The sequence below is a fragment of the Pogoniulus pusillus genome, chromosome 40 (assembly GCF_015220805.1).
Source record: "Pogoniulus pusillus isolate bPogPus1 chromosome 40, bPogPus1.pri, whole genome shotgun sequence".
Taxonomy (NCBI): domain Eukaryota; kingdom Metazoa; phylum Chordata; class Aves; order Piciformes; family Lybiidae; genus Pogoniulus; species Pogoniulus pusillus.
Genome location: NC_087303.1, coordinates 1,672,820 through 1,697,225, shown reverse-complemented (window position 1 = coordinate 1,697,225; position 24,406 = coordinate 1,672,820). Strand labels below are relative to the sequence as shown.

At 57.7% G+C, this 24,406-nt stretch overlaps 1 protein-coding gene across 1 annotated transcript in view; it reads right to left on the bottom strand.

Annotated features, from left to right (window-relative positions):
• SKAP1 (src kinase associated phosphoprotein 1) overlaps positions 1 to 24,406 on the bottom strand; it is a 217,370-nt gene that overhangs the window by 26,062 nt on the left and 166,902 nt on the right. The window contains exons 5-12 of the mRNA XM_064174245.1: positions 19,786 to 19,866; positions 17,789 to 17,872; positions 16,003 to 16,127; positions 14,251 to 14,314; positions 14,002 to 14,163; positions 11,363 to 11,366; positions 8,612 to 8,751; positions 1,227 to 1,354 (exon numbers count right to left, since the gene is read on the bottom strand). Of these exons, the coding sequence (XP_064030315.1) occupies positions 1,227 to 1,354; positions 8,612 to 8,751; positions 11,363 to 11,366; positions 14,002 to 14,163; positions 14,251 to 14,314; positions 16,003 to 16,127; positions 17,789 to 17,872; positions 19,786 to 19,866 (788 nt within the window). The remainder of the gene's footprint in view (positions 1 to 1,226; positions 1,355 to 8,611; positions 8,752 to 11,362; positions 11,367 to 14,001; positions 14,164 to 14,250; positions 14,315 to 16,002; positions 16,128 to 17,788; positions 17,873 to 19,785; positions 19,867 to 24,406) is intronic.

Below are 24,406 nucleotides of genomic sequence, written 5' to 3'. Positions count from 1 at the left end.
GATTGAGGTGTGGGCACTGGGGCACTGCAGAGTGCATCAGGTTGGAAGGGACCAGGCTGGGGTGCAAAGAATGTTGCAAAACCTCATCCCTGCCACACCCCCCCCCCCCCCCCCCCCCCCCAAGTTCACCACAGTTTTTGGAGTCCAAAGTGAATTGCCAACCAAGGAAGAGCCCAAACAAGTCCATCACTGCTTCTTCACCGTGCAGGGATGCAAAGCTCACCACAAAACCTCATCTACTCCCCCAACCCCCAAAGTTCATCACACTTTCTGGTGTCCAAAGTGAATTGCCAACCAAGGAAGAGCCCCAACAAGTCCACTGTGGTTCCTGCACTCTACTGGGGTACAAAGCTCATCACGAAACCTCATCTACACCCAACCCCCCCCCTCCAAGTTCACCACAATATTTGGGGTGCAAAGTGAATTGCCAACCAAAGAAGAGCCCCAACAAGTCCACTGTGGTTCCTGCACCATGCTGGGGTGCAAAGCTCACCACAAAACCTCATTCACACAACTCCCCCCCAAATTCATCACTGTTCTTGGGGTCCAAACTTGAATTGCCAACCAAGGAAGAGCCCAAACAAGTCCCTCACAGCTCCTGCACCCCCAGACCTCACCCACACCAAACCCATGACTGTTCCCATGCTAGGCCATGCATTGCAAAACACACCCCATGAAACACCCCCCCCACACACACCTCCTTCCCCAGCCAGATCCACCACAATCCAGCAAGGACCAGTTTAGGAAGCCTGAGGGGGACAAAGAGGGTTAGAAAGAGAGGGTCACAGAAGCTGGTGGCTTTGTTTTCGTGTGTCTGTCCCCTCCTCACCCCCAGCAGAGCAGTTCATGCAAAGCCTTAATTTATTCACCTTGCCAGAGGGAGCTTTCGGTCACACCTGGTTGAGCAACTCAATTACCCTGCTACTACCTGAGCAAAAAGCACGTCCAGATTCCATCACCACGAGCAAAGAACAAACAATGAGAGGAAAGAATCTTGCTTGGGGCGGGGGGGGGGCATTTAAAATGGGATGGGTGGCCCTGGGACAACCTAGGAGGGGGGGATCGGGAGGCCAGGGACAGGTTCCCGTGCGGCTGGTCCCTGGCCCCCTGATTCCCCCCTCCACTAAGTTGCTGCTTCAACCCCAAACCTTGATATTTCTCCCCTTCCCTCCCCCAATTTCATCAGGTTTGAAGCTTGGATTTGAGCCTCAGCCTCGTGTTCTTACCTTGCTTAGGATGTAGATGAGGTCCCCACGGTGGAAGGAGAGCTCGTCCGGATGCTCAGCGCTGCAGTCCCACAAGCCCTGGTAGTAGTTAGAGTAGTCCCCTTGGAGAGCATCTGGGAACAGCTGTCCTGTGTGTGCCCCCCCCCACGAAAAAAGGCAAAGTCAGGGGGATAGGGAATGAGATGGAGGCTGAGGAGGTGCAGTGAGCAGTGTGCACTTGCAGCCCAGAAAGCCAGGCAGAGCCTGGGCTGCAGCAGCAGCAGTGTGGCCAGCAGGGCCAGGGAGGGGATTCTCCCCCTCTGCTCTGCTCTGCTGAGACCCCACCTGGAGTCCTGCATCCAGCTCTGGAGCCCCTGGGACAAGAGGGCTGTGGAGATGCTGGAGAGTGTCCAGAGCAGGGCCAGGAGGATGCTCAGAGGCTGCAGCAGCTCTGCTGTGAGCACAGCCTGAAAGAGTTGGGGCTGTGCAGGATGGAGCAGAGGAGGCTCCCAGAGGACCTTCTTGTGGCCTGCCAGGATCTGAAGGGGGCTCCAAAAAAGCTGGGGAGGGACTTTTGAGGCTGTCAGGGAGTAGCAGGAGTGGGGAAATGGAGCAAAGGTGGAGGTGGGGAGAGTGAGGCTGGAGGTGAGGAGGAAGTTGTTGAGCAGGAGAGTGGTGAGAGGCTGGCAGGGGTTGCCCAGGGAGGTGGCTGAGGCCCCATGGCTGGAGGTGTTTGAGGCCAGGCTGGCTGAGGCTGTGTGCAGCCTGCTCTAGGGTAGGGTGTCCCTGGGCATGGCAGGGGTTGGCACTGCCTGCTCCTTGTGCTCCCTTCCAACCCTGCCTGATTCTATGAGTCCATGAGGTTGGTGAGGGGGAGAGAGGTCTGCTAAGATCCTCGTTTCAGAGCATCATGGAAATGTTTGGGTTGGAAGAGACCTTCCAGGTCATGGAGCTCGAGCACCAAGCTTGGTGCTTAAACCAGCAGCACATTCCCAGGGCTTTGAAACCCCTCCAGGGATGGGGACTCCACTGCTGCCCTGGGCAGCCTGGGTCCGGCCTTGACAACCCTTTTGGGGGAAGAAATTGCTTCTTGTGGTCCAATCTAAACTTCTTCTGATGTAACTTGAGGCCATTTCCTCTTGTCCTATCATTTCATAGAATCCTAGAGTCAAGCAGGCTGGAAGAGAGCTCCAAGCCCATCCACTCCCAGGTCTTTGCCAACCTGAACAAGTCTGTCCTGTGGTGGGTGGCCTTAGTGAGGTGACCACGAAGGAACCTCAGCACCCACCTCTCCTCCTGCCTGCTGCCATCTGTGTACTGAAGGATCTCAGGCTCCCAGAGCCTGGCACAGGCTGCCCAGAGAGGTTGTGGAGTCTCCTTCTCTGGACACTTTCCAGGCCTGTCTGATTGTGTTCCTGTGTGACCTGAGCTAGATTGGGTGGTCCTGCTCTGGCAGGGGGGGTTGGACTCGATCCTCTCTGTGGGTCCCTTCCAACCCCTGACATCCTGGGATCCTGGGATCTCCCATGGGGACAACTCCCATCCCCATCCCTCATCCCATCCTGGACCACAGAGAGGGATCCAATCCTCTCAGCACAGCCTGAAAGGAGCAGGGGAGAGAAGGCAGGGCAGAAAGAGCCTGGAGAGAGGGCAGGAAGCAAATCCTGGCCCAGAGGAAGCCACCCGAGGGAGGACTCTCAGGGCGGGAGGCCGGAAGGATGCACAGCCCCAGCCCAGGGACCAGCAGCACCAGAGCTTGCCGTGGTGGCCAGGAGCCCACCCCTGTTACCCTGGGATCCTGGGAATCCAGATGCCACAACATGGCCATCTCCATGATGTGGATAATTAAAGCCAGGTTTTGCAAGGAGGGGGAGTTGTGAGCACTGAGCTTGTACCAGTGGTCCACGTGGCTCTGCCAGGAGGCTGCACCAAGCCCAGAAAGCATCAACAACCCCCCCCAAAATAGATCTATATATAAAAACCAAGCAGATGGTGGAGGAAATGCTTCTAATATGGTGTAAGGGACCGAGTGATAAGGCTGCATCTGGAGTGTTGTGCCCAGCTTTGATCACCTAAATATGAAAAAGGACATTACAGAGAGGGTTAATGGCCCAGTGGGGAGCAACTGGAATGACTCAGGGACTTGGGGAACTTAAATAGAAAGGCTGGGAGTGGGGGAAAAAAAATCCCAACCCAACTCAACCCAACCCAAGAAGTAGGTCTGCAGCCTTTGGAAAGTATTAAAGGGGGAGCAGAGAGTGGTGAGGAGAAGATTGTGGTGGGAATAGGAGGAGTAGGAGCTGCTGAGTTATTTAAGCTTGTGCTAAGTGCAGGAACCAGAGGTTATGAACTGGAGGCAGAGGAAATATCTGTGAGGAGGAGGCAAGAGGCAGCCTTGGAAGGAGCCAGGAGATTGTTGTGTAATTAAGATGAAAAGGTCATTATGGGAAGGAGTGAGGACAATGTGGCAATGAGGAGGATAACCTGAGAGAGAGGGGATGTGGTGCCTGGTGTGGAGCTGCTGCTGCTGCCCTCTGTGAGAGGAGGCTGGGGAAAGGCTGCTCTGGTGGTATGGAGTGGACTGGGAGTTCATGGGATAGGAGAATTGTTTGGGTTGGAAAAGATCTTCGTGGCCATCCAGCCCCAGCAGCAGCCCAACGCCACCATGGCCACCAAACCCTGTCCTCAGTTGCCATGGCCACAGGGTTCTTGAACACCTGCAGGGCTGAGGATTCCAGCACCTCCCTGGGCAGCCTGTGCCAGTGCCTGACTGCTCTGGCAGCAAGGAAATATTTCCTTGTGTCCAACCAAAACTCCTCTGGTGCAACTTGAGGCCATTTCTCTTGCCCTCTTGCTTGTTCCTTGGCAGAAGAGTCCAACCCTCACCTGGCTCCTGCCTCCTTTCAGGGAGCTGTAGAGAGCAATGAGGTCTCTCTTCAGCTTCCTCTTCTCCAGGCTGAACCATTCTGGTTCCTCTCCTCACCAGCTCTGTTCTCCAAACTCTTCAGCAGCTTTGTTGCTCTTCTCTGGCCCCACTTCAGCTCCTCACTGTCTTCCTCATACTGCAGCTCCCCAGACTCAAACACTGAACACTGAACCCTGTCCCACATCTGCTCCTTCCTGCTTAGGAGAGGAACAAGAAGCCCTTGGATGCATTTGGCCACCTTGCCGAGGAGTGGAGGATGGAGAATCTGTTGGTAAGGCAGAGACTGCAGCTGTGAGCATCAGCCAGGATGTGATACTGAGAACAAGAGCATTTTCCACCCCACAGGAAGGTTTCTGCTGCCGGGAGCTTGTGCAGCATTCCCCAGCACTGCCAGCTGCTCAGATGCAAGGTCTCAGCCCTCCCTCCCAGCTCTGCCTTCACAAGGTCAGAATCCATTGCTACAGAGGAGGAAGATGCACCAAGAGGAGGAAGATAACTCATGGTCAAAGCAGGGGTGGGCTCTACACCTCATTCCCAGCCTCAGCTTCAAAAGCAGTCCATTTGTTTGTGTCACCTACCTGAAAGGGGACCCTGGCTCTGGTTCATCCCTTGAAGATCAGACCACACCCAGGGAACTTCACTCTGCAGCCTCCACAGGGGATGCTGAGTGGCTGTGACACTCTGGACCTGGGCTGGGTGGGATGTGGGCAGGATCCAGACAAGACACCCCAGGCCCTCTGCACTCCCCAGTGTTAATTCTGCTCCCCCAGCTGCGTTCAGAAAGCCTCCCGTGCCCCGGCCGGGCTCTGGGGGCTGAGCCGTGATGCCAGCGCTGCTGATCTACCCTGATGGAAGTGGGACGAGCTCCTGCTCCCCTGTTTATGAGCCTCGGGGTCATTAGCAAAACCAGCCAGATGTGACAAGAGCATCATTTGCTTCCGCAGCCTGAGCAGCCCCTGAGCAGAGGCTGCGGCAGAGGCTCGATCCAGCCCAAAGCCCCTCTGCGGCAGCCGCGGTGCTGGGGAAGCTCCTCGGAGCTGCCATCTAATGACAGCCACAGCAGCTCAGGGGCTTCCACTGCTGCGAGTCGAAGCCTCCTGCCTGGGTGAGCGCAGGGGACTGGCTGAGAGGCTTCTTTTTCTTTTATATCATCTTCTCAGCAGAGGAATTTTGCTCTGCTTGGTTGTGGCTGGGAAGCTCACACCGCTGCGGCAGCCCCGACCAGAGCAGAAGGCGAGGGATTAAAGCAGCCTTGAGCGGAGCCACTGAGGAGGGGAGGGGTGAGGAGGCGCAGCAGGAGCATCCTACAGCTCTCAGCTGGGTTCGTGGGGTTGCTCCAGCATGGTGGCATCCTGAGAACCTGGAAACAATAAGCTGTCCCTCAGCCAAGCGCTGGTCCGGGGGTTCCAGCCGTGCGATGGAGCCATCAGCGAGCCCCTGCCCTCCCTCCCTCCTGGCAGCCCAGCTCTCTGCTCAAGGACTTCCAGCAGCTCCTGCTCACCCTTAGTCCACTTGGACAGAAGCACGAATGAGCAGAGGCACGAGGAGGGGGGAGCGGGGGGGTTCCTGGCACGGCGATAACCTTTCCCTCTTGAAACGCAGCCCACTTCTCCCGAGGCGAGAGGCTGAGCCGTGATTTAGTGTCAAAACAGACCCAGGGCTCGAAGCCATCGCGCAAGGCTCATAACAGAACCAGTTAGAACCATTAACAACAATTACCACCAGCAGGCAGATGCTAATGAGCACGGGCAGGGTGTTTAAATGCTTGGCAGGGCTGTGACAGGCGAGAGCCAAAGTCCTCAGGGTGGCCTTGGGCTCAGCATCACCTCCAGCCCCAGCCCCAGCCAGCCACGAAGCCACATTCCGCTCCCCTCTGCCTCCCCCCCCCGCTTCCAACTGCAGCACCCACGGGGGGAGCTGCTCCTCTGCTGCCTGCTTAGAGAGCTGCAGAGTCCTGTGGGTTGGAAGCATAGAATCACGCAGGGTTGGAAGGGAGCACAAGGAGCAGGCAGTGCCAACCCCTGCCATGCCCAGGGACACCCTACCCTAGAGCAGGCTGCACACAGCCTCAGCCAGCTCAAACACCTCCAGCCATGGGGCCTCAACCACCTCCCTGGGCAACCCATTCCAGCCTCTCACCACTCTCCTGCTCAATCACTTCCTCCTCACCTCCAGCCTCACTCTCCCCACCTCCAGCTTTGCTCCATCCCCCCCGGTCCTGCCACTCCCTGACAGCCTCAAAAGTCCCTCCCCAGCTTTTTTGGAGCCCCCTTCAGATGCTGGCAGGCCACCAGAAGGTCCCCTGGGAGCCTCCTCTGCTGCAGCCTGCACAGCCCCAACTCTTTCAGGCTGTGCTCATAGGAGAGGAAGAGAACTTTCAGATCGTGGAGTCCAACCCCTAAGCCAGGGCTCAGAGCATCCCCAAAGCACAGCCCTCAGCACCTCAGCTCCACAGCTCTTCAGTCCCTCCAGGGATGGAAACTCCACTCCTGCCCTGGGCAGCCTGGACCAGGGCTTGACAACCCTTTAAGGGAAGAAATTGTTCCTCATGGCCATTTCCTCTCTTTCTGTGACTTGGTCCTTAGGGGAAGAGACCAACCTCTACTTGGCTCCAACCTCCTCTCAGGGAGCTGTAGAGAGCAAGAAAGTCTCCCCTCAGCCTCCTCTTCTCCAGACTAAACACCCCTCCAGCTCCCTCAGCTGCTCCTCCCCAGCCCTGCTCTCCAGACCCTTCCTCAGCTTTGTTGCCCTTCTCTGGACCTGCTCCAGTCCCTCAATGTCCTTCTTGGAGCAAGGGGACCAAAACTGAACGCAGGATTTGGCCTCACCAGTGCTGAGTCCAGGGGCACAATCCCTGCCCTGCTCCTACTGACCCAAGCCAAGATGCTCTTGGCCTCGACTCTGGTCCCTGCAAGCAGCTGGGACCCAACCCTGCCAGTGCTGCCCAGGTTTTGGTAGGCACAGAACCAACAACTGGAGATGACTCAGGAGACACCCAAGGGTGCTGGATGTCAGCCAGAGGTGAACCCCTGGATGAGGCTTCCCACAAACACCAGGAAGCTGAACAAAGGAGCCCTCAGATTGCTGAGAGGAGCAAAGCAGCAGAGCAATGCTTGGGGTGCTCCTGCTTTCAGCACAGCCCAAGCCCACACGGAGCTGCCTGGAGCCACCCACACCCCACAGCCCCCAACCCCTGTGGTCTCCACCAGCCAACAGCCAGGACGCTGCGGTGGGTCCCCGGCGGGGCAGGCACCTCATGAGCCAAGCATCGCTGGGGTGAGCCCAGCCCTTCCCGAGCTCTGGAGCGAGAGGATGATGCAGGAAGCTGTCCCAGGCTGGGCTGTGCCAGCAGGAGCTGTTTTCCCATGCGGGCAGGAAGCTCCTGGCTGCTCCATCCCCGGCCGCTGGGACAGGAGCGCTGCTTTCCTGCGCCGGGGCGGAAGGGGAGATGGAAAGAGAGGCAGGGAGGGGGACTGGAGAGGAAACAGATCTGCCCTTCCTGGCCCACGGAGCTAGTCCTTGAGGAAAAAGCAGGGGTGGGGTCCTGGCCACCACGGCAAGCTCTGGTGCTGCTGGTCCCTGGGCTGGGGCTGTGCATCCTTCCGGCCTCCCACCCTGAGAGTCCTCCCTCGGGTGGCTTCCTCTGGGCCAGGATTGGCTTCCTGCCCTCTCTCCAGGCTCTTTCTGCCCTGCCTTCTCTCCCCTGCTCCTTTCAGGCTCTGCTGAGAGGATTGGATCCCTCTCTGTGGTCCAGGATGGGATGAGGGATGGGGATGGGAGTTGTCCCCATGGGAGATCCCAGGATCCCAGGATGTCAGGGGTTGGAAGGGACCCACAGAGAGGATCGAGTCCAACCCCCCCCTGCCAGAGCAGGACCACCCAATCTAGCTCAGGTCACACAGGAACACAATCAGACAGGCCTGGAAAGTGTCCAGGGAAGGAGACTCCAGCACATCTCTGGGCAGCCTGCTCCAGGGCTCAGCACCCTTCAGTTCCAGAAGCTCCTCCTCATGCTCAGATGGAACTTCTCCTGTTCCACTCTGTGCCCATTGCCCCTTGTCCTGGCACTGGGCACCACTGACACCAGCCTGGCCCCATCCTGCTGCCACCCACCCTCGAAGTGTTGCTCAGCACTGCTCAGACCCCCTCAGGCTGCTTTTCTCCAGCCTCAACAGCCCCAACTCAGCCTTTCCTCCTCACAGAGCTGCTCCAGATCCCTTCTTCATCTTTGTAGCCCTTTGCTGTGCCCTCCCCAGCAAGTTCCTGTCCTTCTTGATCTGGAGACCCCAGATCTGGACCCAGTCCTCCAGCTGTGGCCTCACTAGGGCAGAGCACAGGGGCAGGAGAACCTCCCTCAGCCTGCTGGCCACAGTCTCCTTCTTGCACCCCTGGATGCCATTGGCCTTCTTGGCCACAAGATTACATTGCAACCCTGACCTTGGAGGTCCTTTGGGCTGGCTAAAGCAAGTTGGGCTCTTACCACTTTGCTCTTCACTCCTGGTGTCCTTGGTGTCCTCTAGGCTGTGGGATTCCAGCTCCTCATCTAGGGAAAGGAGAGAAAATAAACAACAACCCACAAAGCTCAGGACATTCAACGAGGCCAAGTGGAAGGTCCTGCTCCTGGGTGGGTGCAATCCCAAGCACAACTCCAGGCTGGGCAGAGAATGGCTGAGAGCAGCTCTGAGGAACAGGACCTGGGGGTCTGGGGGTGTGCAAAGCTCAATGTGAGCTGGAGCAGCTCTGAGGAACAGCACCTGGGGGTCTGGACTGATGCAAAGCTCCACAGGAGCCTGCAGTGTGAGTGCAGCCCAGACACAACCCTGTGCTGGGCTGCAGCAAGAGCAGTGTGGGCACAGGGCAAGGGAGGGGATTCTGCCCCTTGGCTCTGCTCTCCTCAGACCCCACCTGCAGTCCTGGGGGCAGCTCTGGAGCCCCCAGCAGGACATGGAAGTGTTGGAGCCAGTCCAGAGGAGGCCACCAAGATGCTGAGAGGGCTGCAGCAGCTCTGCTCTGAGCACAGGCTGAGAGAGTTGGGGCTGTGCAGCCTGGAGAAGAGAAGGCTTGGAGGAGACCTTGGAGTGACCTTGCAGGATCTGAAGGGGGCTGCAGGAAGGCTGGGGAGGGACTATTGACAAGGTCTATGGATGACAGGAGGAGGAGGAGGAATGGGTTTGAAGTGGCAGAGGGGAGATTGAAAGTGGATGTTAGGAAGAAGCGAGGGTGGTGAGAGCCTGGCACAGGTTGAGGGTGAGTGAGAGCCTGGCACAGGTTTCCCAGGGTGGTTGTGGAGCACAGAAGCACCCAATGTGATCTTTGATCACATTGGGTGCTTCTGTGCTCCACAACCACCCTGGAGGTGTTCAGGACCAGGCTGGATGAAGCCTCGAGTGACCTGTTCTAGTGGGAGGTGTCCCTGCCTGTGGCACAGGGGGGTTGGCACTGGCTGAGCTTTGAGCTCCCTCCCAACCTAATCCATTCTCTGATTCCATGAAACAGAGCAGAGAAGCCATGGGAAGGGCTGTGAGGCTCCAGAGGCAGAGAGCTGGGAGAGGATCTGAGTGTCAGGGTAATAAATTCTTGGCTTAATTGTGAGGAGTGGAAGGGAGGAAGGCACAGATGATGTTTTAAAACGTGGTGCAGAAGAAGAAGAAGAAGATTACATAAGAAGGGATTGTTGCTAACCACTGCTCCAAACAAATCACTGCTGATGGCCTCATAAATTCAGGCAGTGCTTTGCTGAGCTGTCCTGTAGGAAAAGGCTCAACCAGAGAGGACCTGGAGAGAGTGAGATGCTGAGGAGGAATGTCAGGAGAGGAATGGGAGGGAGGATGAGTGGTAGATGTGGAAATTGAGGTGAAGAAGGAGTGGAGGCAGCCTGGTGTGGCTGTGGAGGGTGAGGAGAGAGGCTGCAAGAGAGTTAGCTGAAAGGGTGGAGGTGCTGAGGGCTCTGGAGCAGCTCTGTGAGGGGCAAAGGGGGCTGAGAGCTCTGGAGCTGAGAGGCTGGAGAGGAGCAGCTGCAGAGGGCAGCTGAGTGATGCTCAGCAAGAGATAAAGGGTGGGGGGCAAGAGGCTGGGGCCAGACTCTGCTCAGTGGTGCTCAGGGACAGCACCAGGGGCAATGGGCACAAACTGGCACCCAGGAGGTTCCATCTGAGCAGAAGGAGAAGATTGTTTGGAGGTGGCCAGGTGGTCCTGTGGGCTTCCAGACTGGGTGTGAGTGTCCAGGGGCACCCATGGGGGCTCTGCACTGTGGATATGGGTGGCCAGGGGCTCCTGTGGGGCTCCAGAGCCAGGGTATGGGGAGCCCAGGGGCTGCCATGTGGCTCTGAACCCAGAAGGTGCCATCTGAGCAGGAAGAGGAACTTGTTTGTTGTGAGGGTGCTGAAGGCCTGCAGCAGGCTGCCCAGAGAGGTTGTGGAGTCTCCTTGTGTGGGGAGCTTCCAACTGCCCCTGGGCACTGTGCTGCTGGGCAAGCTGCTGGGGGTGCCCTGCTGGAGCAGGGGGGCTTGGCCTGGGTGATTTGGGGGGGATTGGAAGTGCTGGCAGCCAACCTGGGCCAATGCTGTTCAAGAGGGCAGAATTTGGCATCTCTTACACTCCACATCAGGGACAGAACCAAGCTGAAGCTCTCCTGGCTGAGCTCCAACCCCACCCTGCTGGCATAAGGTCTGTGCTGGGTTGGTGACCTGAGCCTTCTGCAGGGGTGAAGCCTTTGGGCTGGGGGAGATGCCAGGGTTGGAAGAGAGCACTGAGAGCACCCAGACAGATCCCTGCTGGCAGTGGCTGGGCACTGTGCTGCTGGGCAAGCTGCTGTGGGTGCCCAGCTGGAGCAGGAAGGGCTTGGACTGGCTGAGCTCCAGAGGTCCCTTCCCTACCATTCTCTGTCTCTGAGGCTCTCAGGGTGGGCAGGAGCTGCTGGGACTGCTGCTTCCCCTCATCCCCAGAGGGGATTGGGTTGGATAGGGGAATCCAGATGGGAAGGCTTGGGAAGGGATTGTGCCAGGGGGGCCCAGGCTGCTGCAGCAGCTCCAGTTCCCTCCTCTTTCACCGGTGCAAAGAGCAGGCAACAGCCACTCTCCATAATTGATTCCCAAATCAATGCTAAGGAGGTTGTGGCCGGGCAGGGGCAGAGCTTCACAATCAGAGCTGATTGACTTAGGAAAGATTTTCGGTGCCACTTCCCGGCTAAGGTAGGAACAGCTCCAGCGACCCTCCCCCACCCCACTCCAACCTCGCTTTGGGATGCAATTGGCAGCAGGGTTAGGGGTGGGAGGTGGAGGGGATGGGGGGGGTGGGGACTGACCTGGTTTGCATTGATCAAAGCTGAGGCTACAGCCCCGGGAGGGAGCCAGCAGCGCTGCGTTGGTGCAGGGGGAGCAGCAGCAGCCCCAGGTTTGGTCACCTAAAGGTGACAGCAAAGCCCTGGCCCCTGAGATACCTCCAGGAGAGCCAATTCTCTGCCAGGTCCTGGCTGCTGCACTCTCCCCAGCAGCAGATTTGCTTCCTGGGATGTTTCAGGTCTGGAGTTTATTGAGGTCATTTGTTTAAGGTCTGTGTTTGCTTCTGGTGCTTCCTCAGGCTGCTGCCAGGCTCTGTGGTTGCAGGAGGAAGATTGGGCTGGAGCTGTGGGTGCTGTGCACCCAGCTCAGCACAGCACCCACGGCAGCTGGGGCTGGATGGGGTCACTGGATCCCAGCATGGTGCTGGTGGGAAAGGAGCCTCTGGAGCTCAGCCAGGAGAGCTTCAGCTTGGTTCTGCCCCTGATGTGGAGTGTAAGAGATGCCAAATTCTGCCCTCTTGAACAGCATTGGCCCAGGTTGGCTGCCAGCACTTCCAATCCCCCCCAAATCACCCAGGCCAAGCCCCCCTGCTCCAGCAGGGCACCCCCAGCAGCTTGCCCAGCAGCACAGTGCCCAGGGGCAGTTGGAAGCTCCCCACACAAGGAGACTCCACAACCTCTCTGGGCAGCCTGCTGCAGGCCTCCAGCACCCTCACAACAAACAAGTTCCTCCTCCTGCTCAGATGGCACCTCCTGGGTTCAGAGCCACATGGCAGCCCCTGGGCTCCCCATACCCTGGCTCTGGAGCCCCACAGGAGCCCCTGGCCACCCATATCCACAGTACAGAGCCCCCATGGGTGCCCCTGGACACTCACACCCAGTCTGGAAGCCCACAGGACCACTTGGCCACCTCCATCCAGTATCTAGAACCCCACAGGACCACTTTGCCACCTCCATCCATGGTCTGGAACCCCATAGGACCACTTGGCCACCTCCATTGAGTATCTAGAACCCCACAGAGCCACTTGGCCACCTCCATCAAGCATCTAGAACCCCACAGGACCACTTGGTCACCTCCATCAAGCATCTAGAACCCCACAGGACCACTCGGCCACCTCCATCAAGTACCACAGGACCACTTGGCCACCTCCATCCAGGGTCTAGTACCCCACAGAACCACTTGACCACCCCCATCCAGTCTCTACCACCCCACAGGACCACCTCCCCACCCACACCCAAGCTCTGAACCCCTACCCAGGGCTGACAAACCGCTGGGTGGTGCCCCTAGGGCCGTGGCAGAGCAGTCCCAGGGGGGTGGTGGTGGTGTTGGGGGGGTGGTGGTGGTGTTGGGAGAGGGCAGATCCTCGGAGGAGTTGCCTTTGAAAGGTAGCAATTTGATTCAATTTTCCACTCTATAAAATCCCCCAGCAGTGCTGGTGGCTGCCTGGCAGCCTCCTTCACTCTTAATTTAACAATCCCAGGCAGCTCTGCCAGGGAAATGGGAAAAATTTATCACCTGTGAAATTTTATTTTGCCAGGGCTGGGTCTGTTTTTGTAAAACTTCATTAAGGACAACGACTTGCTGAGGAGATGATCTCCTCCTCTGCCTCCTCCTCCTCCTCCCTTTCCTCCTGCCTTCCTCCCCTCCCCCTCCCTGCCTCTCCACGGCTTGGAATAGAACAGAATCAAACCAGGTTGGAGGAGAGCTCCAAGCTCATCCAGCCCAACCTATCCAACCTGCCCATCCTGTCCCTCCACTCCTCTCTGTCCCCTTCCTGCCCAGGTCTCACTGCATTAAGACCATAAATAATGGCAGCAGGAAGGCACCACCTTGTGCTGGGCTCAGGCTTGGCACTCTGTGGGGTGGGCATGAGGCACATTGGTAGCTTTGCGAGTTCCCAGTGGAGTCCTCTGCCACATCCCCTCCACCAGGCTCCATCCCTGAGAATCCCAGAACCAAGCAGGCTGGAAGAGAGCTCCAGGATCAGCCAGCCCAACCTAGCACCCAGCCCTGCCCAACCAACCACACCATGGCACTCAGTGCCCAGCCAGGCTTGGCTGCAACACCTCCAGCCATGGGCACTGCACCACCTCCCTGGGCAGCCCATTCCAGTGCCAATCACTCTCTCTGCCAACAACTTCCTCCTAACATCCAGCCTGAGCCTGCCCTGCCACAGCTTCAGGCTGTGTCCCCTTCTTCTGGCCCTGGGGGCCTGGCAGCAGAGCCCAACCCCAGCTGGCTACAGCCTCCCTGCAGGCAGCTGCAGGCAGCAATGAGCTGCAGCCATCAATCAGACTGGAGACACCAACCAGCCTGGGGACATTGACAAGCCTGGGGTCACCAACCAGCCTGGGGTCACCAACCAGCCTGGGGACATTGACAAGCCTGGGGTCACCAACCAGCCTGGGGTCACCAACCAGCCTGACCACCCAAAACTCCAAGGTGAACCTTTGGAGCTGTGGGTGTGTGAAACTCAGCAGAGCCTGAGATGGTCACTGCCACCCATGTGTGTGGTGGCCAAAATCTGCCAGGTTGGCAAGGACCCCAGGCTGAGGCCAGGGGAGGAGTTGGGTTCTTGGGGGGCTCATACCTGGCAGAACCTCATAGATGTCATCCTCCATCTCCATGTTTGGCTCCTCCTGGTTCAGGGTGGTGCTGTGGGAGGTTGTGTTCACAGAGTCAGAGCTGTCCACGTCGTTGTAGAGCTCTTCCTCATCCTCTTCATCACAGGGGATGGTGAGGGAGCTCAGGTCTGGCAGGAGAGAGCAAAAGCATGGGGAGGAAAGAGCAAAGCCAAGCAGCAGCTCAATGCTGGCTTGGGCCAAGCTGCCAGGCTCACCTTTCAGGAGGAACTGGATCTGATCCACCCAATCTTCAGCCTCTGCTGGGCTTGGGGCTGTGAACTGCAGAGAGATTTAACTGCTGCTGTGGTGGTTCTTGTGTGAGGGAAGAGGAGAAAGGCCCTAGAAAGGAAAGGGGATCCCAGAGCTGGGAGGGGTGTGGGGAGAAGAACCCTGGAAGGGAAAGGGATAGGGGGGGAAGAATTCTAGAAGGGAGAGGTGTGGGGGAGAAGACTCCTAGAAGGGAAAGGTGGGGGGAGAAGCATTCTAGAAGGGAAAGGGGTAGGGGAGGAGAATCCTAGAAGGGAAAGGTAGAGGGAGGGAAGACTCCTAGAAGGGAAAGGGAGGTGAGGGGGAGAGTCCTAGTAGGGAAAGTGGGGTGGAGATTCTGGAAGGGGGAGATGCTAGGAGGGAAAGGGGGTGTGTGAGGGGGGGGATGGAGATCTTATAATGGGGGGGCTCCTAGAAGAGAGGAGAGGCTGCAGAGCCTGGATCTGCCCTTCTCTGCCCTGTGGTTAGGGAAAGTAACCTCCCTCCCTCCCTTGTCTGGCTGCTGCAGGCAGGGAGCAGAAGCAGCACCAGGGCAGCCCAGAGCAAGGCTGTGAAGCCTCATCCAGGAAGGGAATTCAGATGGAAACCACAATGCTCACTGAGTGCTCTCCACTGGCTGGCAACCAGGACTCTCCACCCACCCTCCACCAGCTCCCCAAAACTCAGCAGGACTCTCAAGCCCACTTTGTGACTCCTGGCATCAGTTTTTGGGCTGCACCTTGGCTGCTCAGCAGGTGCTGAAGGTGTGGAGCTAAGCTGGCTCTGAAGTGCTGAGGCTACAGCTGGGGGACTGGGTCCAGCTTTGGGCTGCCAACTGCTCCACAGAGGGAAGTGCTGCACGGGGCCAGAGGAGACTGCAAAGATGCTGAGGGGCCTGGAGCAGCTCCTTGAGGAGCAAAGGCTGAGAGCCCTGGGGCTGAGAGCCTGCAGAGGAGCAGCCCCAGAGGGGATCCGAGCAATGCTCAGCAGGAGATAAAGGCTGGGGGGAGAGAGGCTGGGGCCAGACACTGCTTGGTGGTGCCCAGCAACAGCACAAGGGACAATGGGCACAGACTGGCACCCAGGAGGTTCCAGGTGAGCAGGAGGAGAGAGCTGCTTGTGTGAAGGTGCTGGAGGCCTGGAGCAGGCTGCCCAGAGTCTGCTCTGGAGAGCTTCCAACCCCCCTGGGCACTGTGCTGCTGGGCAAGCTGCTGTGGGTGCCCTGCTGGAGCAGGGGTGGGGTTGGACAGGCTGAGCTCCAGAGGTCCCTTCCAGCCCTCACCCTGCTGGGATTTGGTGGTTCTTTCAGAGCAGCCTTTCCAGCCTCTGTGGTCTGCTGCTCCTGCTCTGTGCTCCCACTGAACCCTTTGTGCTCCACAGGCGCTCAGAGGATCTGGGCTCACTCTTGTGCCATTGGAAGCTCCCTGCTGAGATCAGCTGCCAGGAAGGAGAAGCACCAACACCTTCTGCAAGGCATTGGAGTTGGTTTTCACAGGGGGGTCTGGACTTGATGTGGCTTTGAGCAACCTGATCTAGTGTGAGGTGTCCCTGCCCATGGCAGGGGGGGTCAGGAACTGGATGGTCTTTGAGGTCCATTCCAACCCTGACAATTCAGTGATTCTGGAGCTTCCCTGACCCAGCAGGTCCCAACCAGACTTGGCACCAGGGACTTGTGCTCCTCAAAGCAAGACAGAAAGCCTGGTTTTCCCCCCAGTTCCCACCTCATAGGGACGTTTCCCAGGGGAGGTCACCTCGAAGCAGCAGCTCCTGCGGGCATCCTTGCGCAGGTGGGCAGCCAGCCTGGCACTGCAGCCACTGATGGAGAAGCTGCCTTTGGGCTGCTTGCCTGGAAGGAGACAAACAGCATCAGTCTGGAGACTGCACCTTTATAGCCATAGCTGAGGACTGAGCTGTTGGGAGGCAGCGAAGGGGAGAAGGATTTGGGGGTGCTGGTAGGTGGGAGGGTGAGCATGAGCCAGCAATGAGCTCTGGTGGGCAGGAGGAGCAGTGCCAGCCTGGGGTGGGTTAGAAGGGCTGTGGTTGGTAGGTCGAGAGAGGTTCTCCTGCTCCTCTGCTCTGCCCTGCCCTGCTGAGGTTGCATCTGGAGTGCTGTGTCCAGTTCTGGGCCCCCCAGTTCCAGAGGGACACAGAACTGCTGGAGAGAGTCCAGCACAGAGCCACAGAGATGCTGAAGGGAAAGGAACAGCTGAAAGGTCTCCCCCTCAGCCTCCTTTTCTCCAGGCTGAACACCCTCACTCCCCTCAGGACAGAAGCTGTTCCTCTGGTCCAACCTAAACCTGCCCTGGTGCAACCTGAGCCCATTCCCTCTTGTCCTGCCACTTGCTCCTGAGGAGCAGAGCCCAACCCCACCTCCCTCCAACCTCCTTTTAGGGAGCTGCAGCCTTGGGGCCAAGCAAGAAGTCAGCTTCCAAATGGTCTCCAGAAGGCAACAGACCAAACCAAAAGGTTGCCAAGAGACTGAACTCCTTCCTCAGGCCTTGACCTCACTCCTGGAAGTCCATTTTGTCAGGCTCTGCACATCAGGAGGTTCTGAGCAGCTGCTGGGATCATCCCTCCCACCCCATCAGTCTCAGCACAGCACAACCAAGCAGCAAACTTTGGATTTGGGAAATCCAAAGGGAATCCTACAGAATCCTTATGGAGGCAGAGGGAAGAGGATGCCCTCCTAAGCCCCCAGAGGCTGCAGCCAGCCAGCCTGAGGTCGCCAGGGTCAAGAGGCTGCCTGAAATGAGCTGCTGTAATGAAGCAGAGCCCACTGAGTGCTTGGGGAAATATGAGAGCAATGATTTTTCTGCTGCCACAGCATGAAGGGGTTGGTCTGCAGCAAGAAAAAGCTTAGTGGGACCATGGAGGATTGGCCTGGGGATCTTGAGGAGGCACACAGACAGCTGGTGTCAGCCAGGGTGGAGAGAAGGAAGCTCACTGCAGTCATCTGAGGAGGCTTCATTTACCCCCAGCTCATTATTTCTGGAGGAAGCTTCTGGAGGAAGCTGCTCCTCCCCCAGCCCTGTTCTCCAGACCCTTCCCCAGCTTCTTTGCCCTTCTCTGGACCTGCTCCAGCTCCTCAATGTCCTTCTTGGAGAGAGGCCCCCAAAACTGACCCCAGTACTCAAGGTGTGGGATGTGAGTCACTGTCCCTGGAGGTGTTGAAGCCAATCCTGGCTGGGGCACTTAGTGCCATGGTCTGGTTGGTTGGGCAGGGCTGGGGGCTAGGTTGGGCTGGGAGCTCTCTTCTAACCTGCTTGGTTCCAGGATTCTATGTTCCACACCAAGAGAGGTGCTTGGTGGGGTGGGGAAGAAGACCCCAAGCTGAGATCTACCTTTGCAGAGCCTTGAGAGTAGCCACAACCTTCTCATGGGCCATGCTGCTCTCTGGCCAGACATCAGCCTGCCCTTCAAGGATCCTCCTCTCCCCTCTCCCAGCCCTGCCTGTGCCCACAGCTGCCACCCCCAGCCCAGTTTGGGGCCCAGAGGCTCACCACTTACTTTTCTCATTGGCATAGTAGTAGAAGGTCTCCCTGTTGAGGACACACCAACGCTTCTTCCACTCTGACCCAAAAAAGCTGTGCTCTGGAGAGGAGAGCAAAAGAGAGGCCTCAGGGCAATGCTGAGGGGGGCAAAAAAGACAATTCCCCACCAGAACCCCACAGGTTCCTTGCTTGAAAGTGAGGAAAGCAAATTTAGACACTAAAGCTCAGCCAAGGAACAGGGAACCAACTTGGTCTACCAGGGCTGGAGGTCTTGAGAGGCTCCATCAGCCCTCCAAAGCCTCAGAGAAGCAAATTTAGACACTAAAGCTCAGTCAAAGAAGGGGGAGCCAACTTGGTCCACGAGGTTGGAAGTCCTGAAAGGATTCCTCAGCTCTCCAAAGCCTCAGGGAAGCAAATTTACACTCTAAAGCTCAGCCAAAGAAGGAAGAACCAACTTGGTCTATGAGGTTGGAGATCCTGAAAGGATTCTTCAGCGCTCCAAAGCCTCAGAGAAGCAAATTTAGACACAAAAGCTCAGCTGAAGAAGGGGGAACCAACTTGTCCCACCAGGCTGGAGACCCTGCAGGGGTTCTTCTTTCTGGGTAGAGATGAGATGAGTTGGGTTAAGAGGAGTTCGGTTGGGTTGAGTTGAATTGGGTTGGGTTGAGTTGGGTTGGATTGAGTTGGGTTGAGTTGGGTTGAATTGGGTTGGTTTGAATTGGGTTGAATTGAATTGGGTTGGGTTGAGTTGGGTTGGGTTGAATTGGGTTGGGTTGAGTTGGGTTGAATTGGGTTGGTTTGAATTGGGTTGAATTGAATTGGGTTGAGTTGGGTTGGGTTGAATTGGGTTGGGTTGAGTTGGGTTGGATTGGGCTGGTTTGAATTGGGTTGAATTGAATTGGGTTGGGTTGAGTTGGGTTGGGTTGAATTGGGTTGAATTGGGTTGGGTTGAGCTGGGTTGAGTTGGGCTGGTTTGAATTGGGTTGAATTGAATTGGGTTGGGTTGAGCTGGGTTGAGTTGGGCTGGTTTGAATTGGGTTGAATTGAATTGGGTTGGGTTGAGTTGGGTTGAATTGAGTTGGGTTGGGTTGAATTGAATTGGGTTGAGTTGAATTGAATTGGGTTGGGTTGGGCTGCGTTGAGTTGGGTTGAATTGAATTGTGTTGGGCTGGGTTGAGTTGGGTTGGGTTGTGTTGGGTTGAGTTGGGTTGGGTTGAGTTGGGTTGAATTGGGTTGGGTTGGGTTGGGTTGAGCTGGGTTGAATTGAATTGGGTTGGGTTGGGCTGGGTTGGGTTGAATTGAATTGTGTTGGGTTGGGCTGGGTTGAGTTGGGTTGGGTTGTGTTGAACTGAGCTGCTGTAACTCTGCTCATCAGGAGGGAGCACAGCTTTGGGTCAAACCTCTCTCCTCAAGCATTAAGCAAAAGTCCTCTGCTAAAAGCAGGCCCAGGCCCAGTCTGAGAGCTCAGCTGCTGGCCATGAGGGCAGAAAGGGCTGCTCTTGCCTCGGCCTGCCTGTCCTAGAGCAAACAACTCCAGCTCCAGTCTGAGTGAGGAGGAAACAATTTGCAGCTTTGGCAGAGGCAGTGAGGTGCAGACAGGCCTGGGGCTGGCTCCCTGGTCTCAGCTCAAGCTGCTGCTGTGTGTGGTGCTCCCAGACCCTCATCATCACCTGGGCTCCATCTCCAAGGACTGCTTGTTGGGAGGGCAGCTCTTGCCTTAGAGGCTTGAGCTGCTGCTGCTGCTGAATTCAATTGGTGGGGTTGAAGCCTTGGTGCAGTTTGATGAGCTGCAAACAAGGACTAAAAGGGAGGCTCTGCCCTCAGAGTGTCCTCTGTGCCCTCTGTGATGCCCCCAGAAAGTCTCAGAGGGTTCTACAAGGGCTTGGCCTAGGAGAGGAAGCTGCAGGGAAAAGGAATTCTGCTGTTTAGCCTTCACCTGGGACCTTGCCTCTGTGGGAAGCCTGAGCTGGCATCCCCAGCCCTGAGCTCGTGGTGATGCTCCTCAGGTCTTACCTCGACTCCTCTTCTCCAGGTAGCCCTGCTTCAGCACATGGCCTGTGTCTTCAAGGGGCTTTGGGGTGCTCTCCTCCAGTCCTAAGGGACCAAAGCAAAGCCAAACCTTGAGAGATCATAGAACCCTAGAAGCAGGCAGGGAGGAAGAGAGCTCCAAGCTCCCCCAGCCCAGCCTGGCACCCAGCCCTGCCCAACCAACCACACCATGGCACTCAGTGCCCAGCCAGCCTTGGCCTCAACACCTCCAGCCATGGGCACTGCACCACCTCCCTGGGCAGCCCATTCCAGTGCCAATCACTCTCTCTGCCAGGAACTTCCTCCTCACATCCAGCCTGAGCCTGCCCTGCCACAGCTTCAGCCTGGGTCCCCTTCTTCTGGCCCTGGGGGCCTGGCAGCAGAGCCCAACCCCACCTGGCTACAGCCTCCCTGCAGGCAGCTGCAGGCAGCAATCAGCTCTGCCCTGAGCCTCCTCTGCTGCAGGCTGCACCCCCCCAGCTCCCTCAGCCTCTCCTCACAGGGCTGTGCTCCAGGCCCCTCCCCAGCCTTGCTGCCCTGCTCTGGGCACCTGCCAGCACCTCAGCAGCTCTCTGCAATGGAGGAGCCCAGAGCTGGACACAGCACTGCAGGGGTGGCCTGAGCAGTGCTGAGCACAGGGGCACAAGAACCTCCCTGCTCCTGCTGCCCACACTGCTCCTCAGCCAGCCCAGGCTGCCATTGGCTCTGCTGCCCACCTGGGCACTGCTGCCTCCTCTGCAGCTCCTCTCTCACAGCACCCCCAGGTCCCTCTCTGCCTGCCTGCTCTCAGCCACTCTGCCCCCAGCCTGTAGCCCTGCTGGAGGTCAATGCTTGCACTCAATGATGACAAAGGTCTCCTCTGACCAAAACAATTCCATCATTCCCCCATCCCAAGGCACCTGCCCAGCACAAACATGGCTCAGGCTTTTCTCTAAGTGCCCCCAAGCCTCTGTGTGGGGACAAAACCACATTGCCTCTATGCTGCCACCTCCCAAGGCACCAACCTGGCATCCTTCCTGCATGTAACAAGTGGTAGGACAAGAGGAAATGAACTCAGCTTGCCCCAGGGCAGTTTTGGGTTGGCCATGAGGAGCAGTTTCTGCCCCTTGAAGGTTCTCAAGCCCTGGCCCAGGCTGCCCAGGGCAGTGGTGGAGTCCCCATCCCTGCAGAAGCTTAAAGCCATGGAGCTGTGGTGCTGAGGGCCATGGCTTGGTGGTCCCCTGGCAGGGCTGGCTCCATGCTTGGACTGGATGCTCTTAAAGGTCTCTTCTGAGCAAAACAATTGCATCCTTCCAGGTTCCCCAGGCCCCCTGCCCAGCACAAACATGGCTCAGGCTCTTCTCTGAGTGCCACCAAGCCTCTGCCTGGGGACAAAGCCACCCACAGCCTGCTCCAGCTCCTTCCCCTGCTGCAAACCCAAAGTGTCATTTGCTGGGACATTTATGATGATGACCCTGGGTTGGTGCTGCCTGATTCAGGGGGCTGGGAGGGTAGGGGGGGGTGGGGGTGGGGGGGTACCTTGCCACTATGAATATGACACTAATGTGCCCAACGCCAGCTCGCTGCTCCCTGCTGGCAGCAGCAGGAGAAGAGCAAAACCTGCTCCAGAGAAACTTTTATTTAGCTGTTAAAAGCCCAGAGCCCGGCAGGGGGGGGTGGAGGCAGCCCCAGCGAGATCCCATCAGCGCCAGAGCTCCAATCCAATTACCCAGGGGGGGGGGTGAGGAGGAGGAGGAGCTGCCAGCGCTGCTTGGCTTGTTTAATTTCATTTACTCGCAGCACATTAGCAGCATGGGGCTTCCCTCTGCCCCCTTCCTCCTCCTCCTCCTCCTTCTTCTCCTCCTCTTCACCGACTCCCCCCCCCCCCCCCCCGCCATATATCAGCCTGCTGCTGGGCACCAGGATGCTGCTGTCACTTCAGCCAAGGTCAAGTCATTGAATTCCAGCATGAGAAGGGTTGGAAGAGATCTCTGAAGGTCTCTCAGCCAGTCCAACCCCCCCCTGCTCTAGCAGGGCACACACAGCAGCTTGCCCAGCAGCACAGTGCCCAGGGGGGGTTGGAGGCTCTGCACACAAGGAGACTCCACAGCCTCTCTGGGCAGCCTGCTCCAGGCCTGCAGCACCTCTCACAACAAGCAAATTCCTCCTCGGATGGAACCTCCTGGGTGCCAGTTTGTGCCTCTCGTGCTGCCACTGGGCACCACTGAGCAGAGTCTGGCCCCAGCCTCTCTGAATCCTAGAACCAAGCAGGCTGGCAGAGAGCTCCAAGCTCACCCAGCCCAACCTAGCACCCAGCCCTGCCCAACCAACCACACCATGGCACTGTGCCCCAGCCAGGCTTGGCCTCAACACCTCCAGCCATGGGCACTGCACCACCTCCCTGGGCAGCCCATTCCAGTGCCAATCACTCTCTCTGCCAGGAGCTTCCTCCTCACATCCAGCCTGAGCCTGCCCTGCCACAGCTTCAGCCTGGGGCCCCTTCTTCTGGCCCTGCCTGCCTGGCACCAGAGCCCAACCCCACCTGGCTACAGCCTCCCTGCAGGCAGCTGCAGGCAGCAATCAGCTCTGCCCTGAGCCTCCTCTGCTGCAGGCTGCACCCCCCCAGCTCCCTCAGCCTCTCCTCACAGGGCTGTGCTCCAGGCCCCTCCCCAGCCTTGCTGCCCTGCTCTGGGCACCTGCCAGCACCTCAGCAGCTCTCTGCAATGGAGGAGCCCAGAGCTGGGCACTGTTGCCCTTTAGCCTTTATCTCTTGCTGAGCATTGCTGAGATCCCTCTGGGGATGCCTTTCCCAGGCCCAACACCCCCAGGGCTCTCAGCCTGCCTGCTCCTCCTTGGGCTGTGTTTTCTGCTCCTTCCCCAGCTGCCAGCAGAGCTCTGGGGCACTGCAGGGACCTTTCAGACACCACAAAGAGCAGCCACAGTGGGGAAGCAGCACTGATGTGATGGTAGCCAGCAACAGCCTCCTCCAGCCCTCCACCTTCTCCCTTTGCCCATCAGCTCTTGGCACTTGCCAGCAAGCTGGCAGCATCCCAGGGGCTCTGCTGCCTTCCCAGTCAGGCTTTGCCCTAATTCAGATCAGTTTTCCATGTAAGCAGATCCCATATTTCAGGTTACTTGTGGCTCTGGCTCCCAGGATCTGCTGAGCTCTCAGTTCTCTGGGGCTGGGGCACCTTGGCAGCATCACCTCAAGCACCACCAGGACCCCAAATCTCTCCTGCCTCAATTTCCCAGCAGCAAAGGAGTCTCTCATCTCCTTAAATACTGGGTGGCTGCTCAGATAAAGCTAACCCAATTAAGCAGGGGGTGTGGGAGGGCTGATTTGATTGCAGAGGGCCTCTGGAAGTTTGAAGTTTTCCAGCCCATGGCAGCTGTGACCTGTGTGGTGCTGGCAGCCTCTCTAATGCAGCCTTGCAAAGGCAGAGCTGAGATTAAATCTGTGTGAGGTGGGGGGGTGAGGGGGGGAGACACACACAAAACACAGTGCTTGGGGCTCTGCCTGGCTGCAGATGGGGCTGGGGTGTCCCTGTCACTCCCCATGTCCCTACTTTGCCTGCAACAACAATCCAGATGGCTTTTGCTGGCAGCAAAGAGCTAAATTAACCTGCAAAGAGAATCTCTGAGGGGGGATTTATTCCTTTAAAGCATCCTAATGGACACCTAAAAGCTCCAGAGAAGCTGGGGTGGGGGGGTGGGGGGAAGAGCCCAGCCCCAGGAAGGTCTCTGGTTTCCAAAGGCAGGAGGTTTGTTTGCCCAGGTAGGCTCTGGCCCAGCACCATGTAGCTGGCAGGTAAAGCACAGCTCACCTCATCCTGCAGGGCTCCAAGGGATGGAAAAGCTGGGCAAAGCCAGGCCATCAGCTGGGCAAAGCCAGGCCATCAGCTGGGCAAAGCCAATCCATCAGCTGGGCAAAGCCAGGCCATCAGCTGGGCAAAGCCAATCCATCAGCTGGGCAAAGCCAATCCCTCAGCTGGGCAAAGCCAATCCATCAGCTGGGCAAAGCCAATCCATCAGCTGGGCAAAGCCAATCCATCAGCTGGGCAAAGCCAGGCCATCAGCTGGGCTAAGCCAGGCCATCAGCTGGGCAAAGCCAATCCATCAGCTGGGCAAAGCCAGGCCATCAGCTGGGCAAAGCCAATCCATCAGCTGGGCAAAGCCAGGCCATCAGCTGGGCAAAGCCAGGCCATCAGCTGGGCATCTGCTCCAGCCACTAATGACCATTCAGCATTCATGGGAAACAGGAAGAGGAGACCTTAAACTCGTCTGAGCTCTCCCAGACACACAGCCCCTCTCTGGTCACTGCCAGCAGGGATGTGGCTCTGTTTGGATGCTCTCAGTGCTCCCTTCCAAACCTGGCATCTCCCCCAGGATTCACCTCTGCATGAGGCTGCACAGCCCCAACTCTCTCAGCCTGTGCTCAGAGCAGAGCTGCTGCAGCCCTCTCAGCATCTTGGTGGCCTCCTCTGCACTGGCTCCAACACTTCCATGTCCTGCTTGTGCTGGGGGCTCCAGAGCTGCACCCAGGGCTGCAGATGGGGTTTGAGGAGAGCAGAGCCAAGGGGCAGAATCCCCTCCCTTGCCCTGCTGCCCACACTGCTCTTTTTAATGC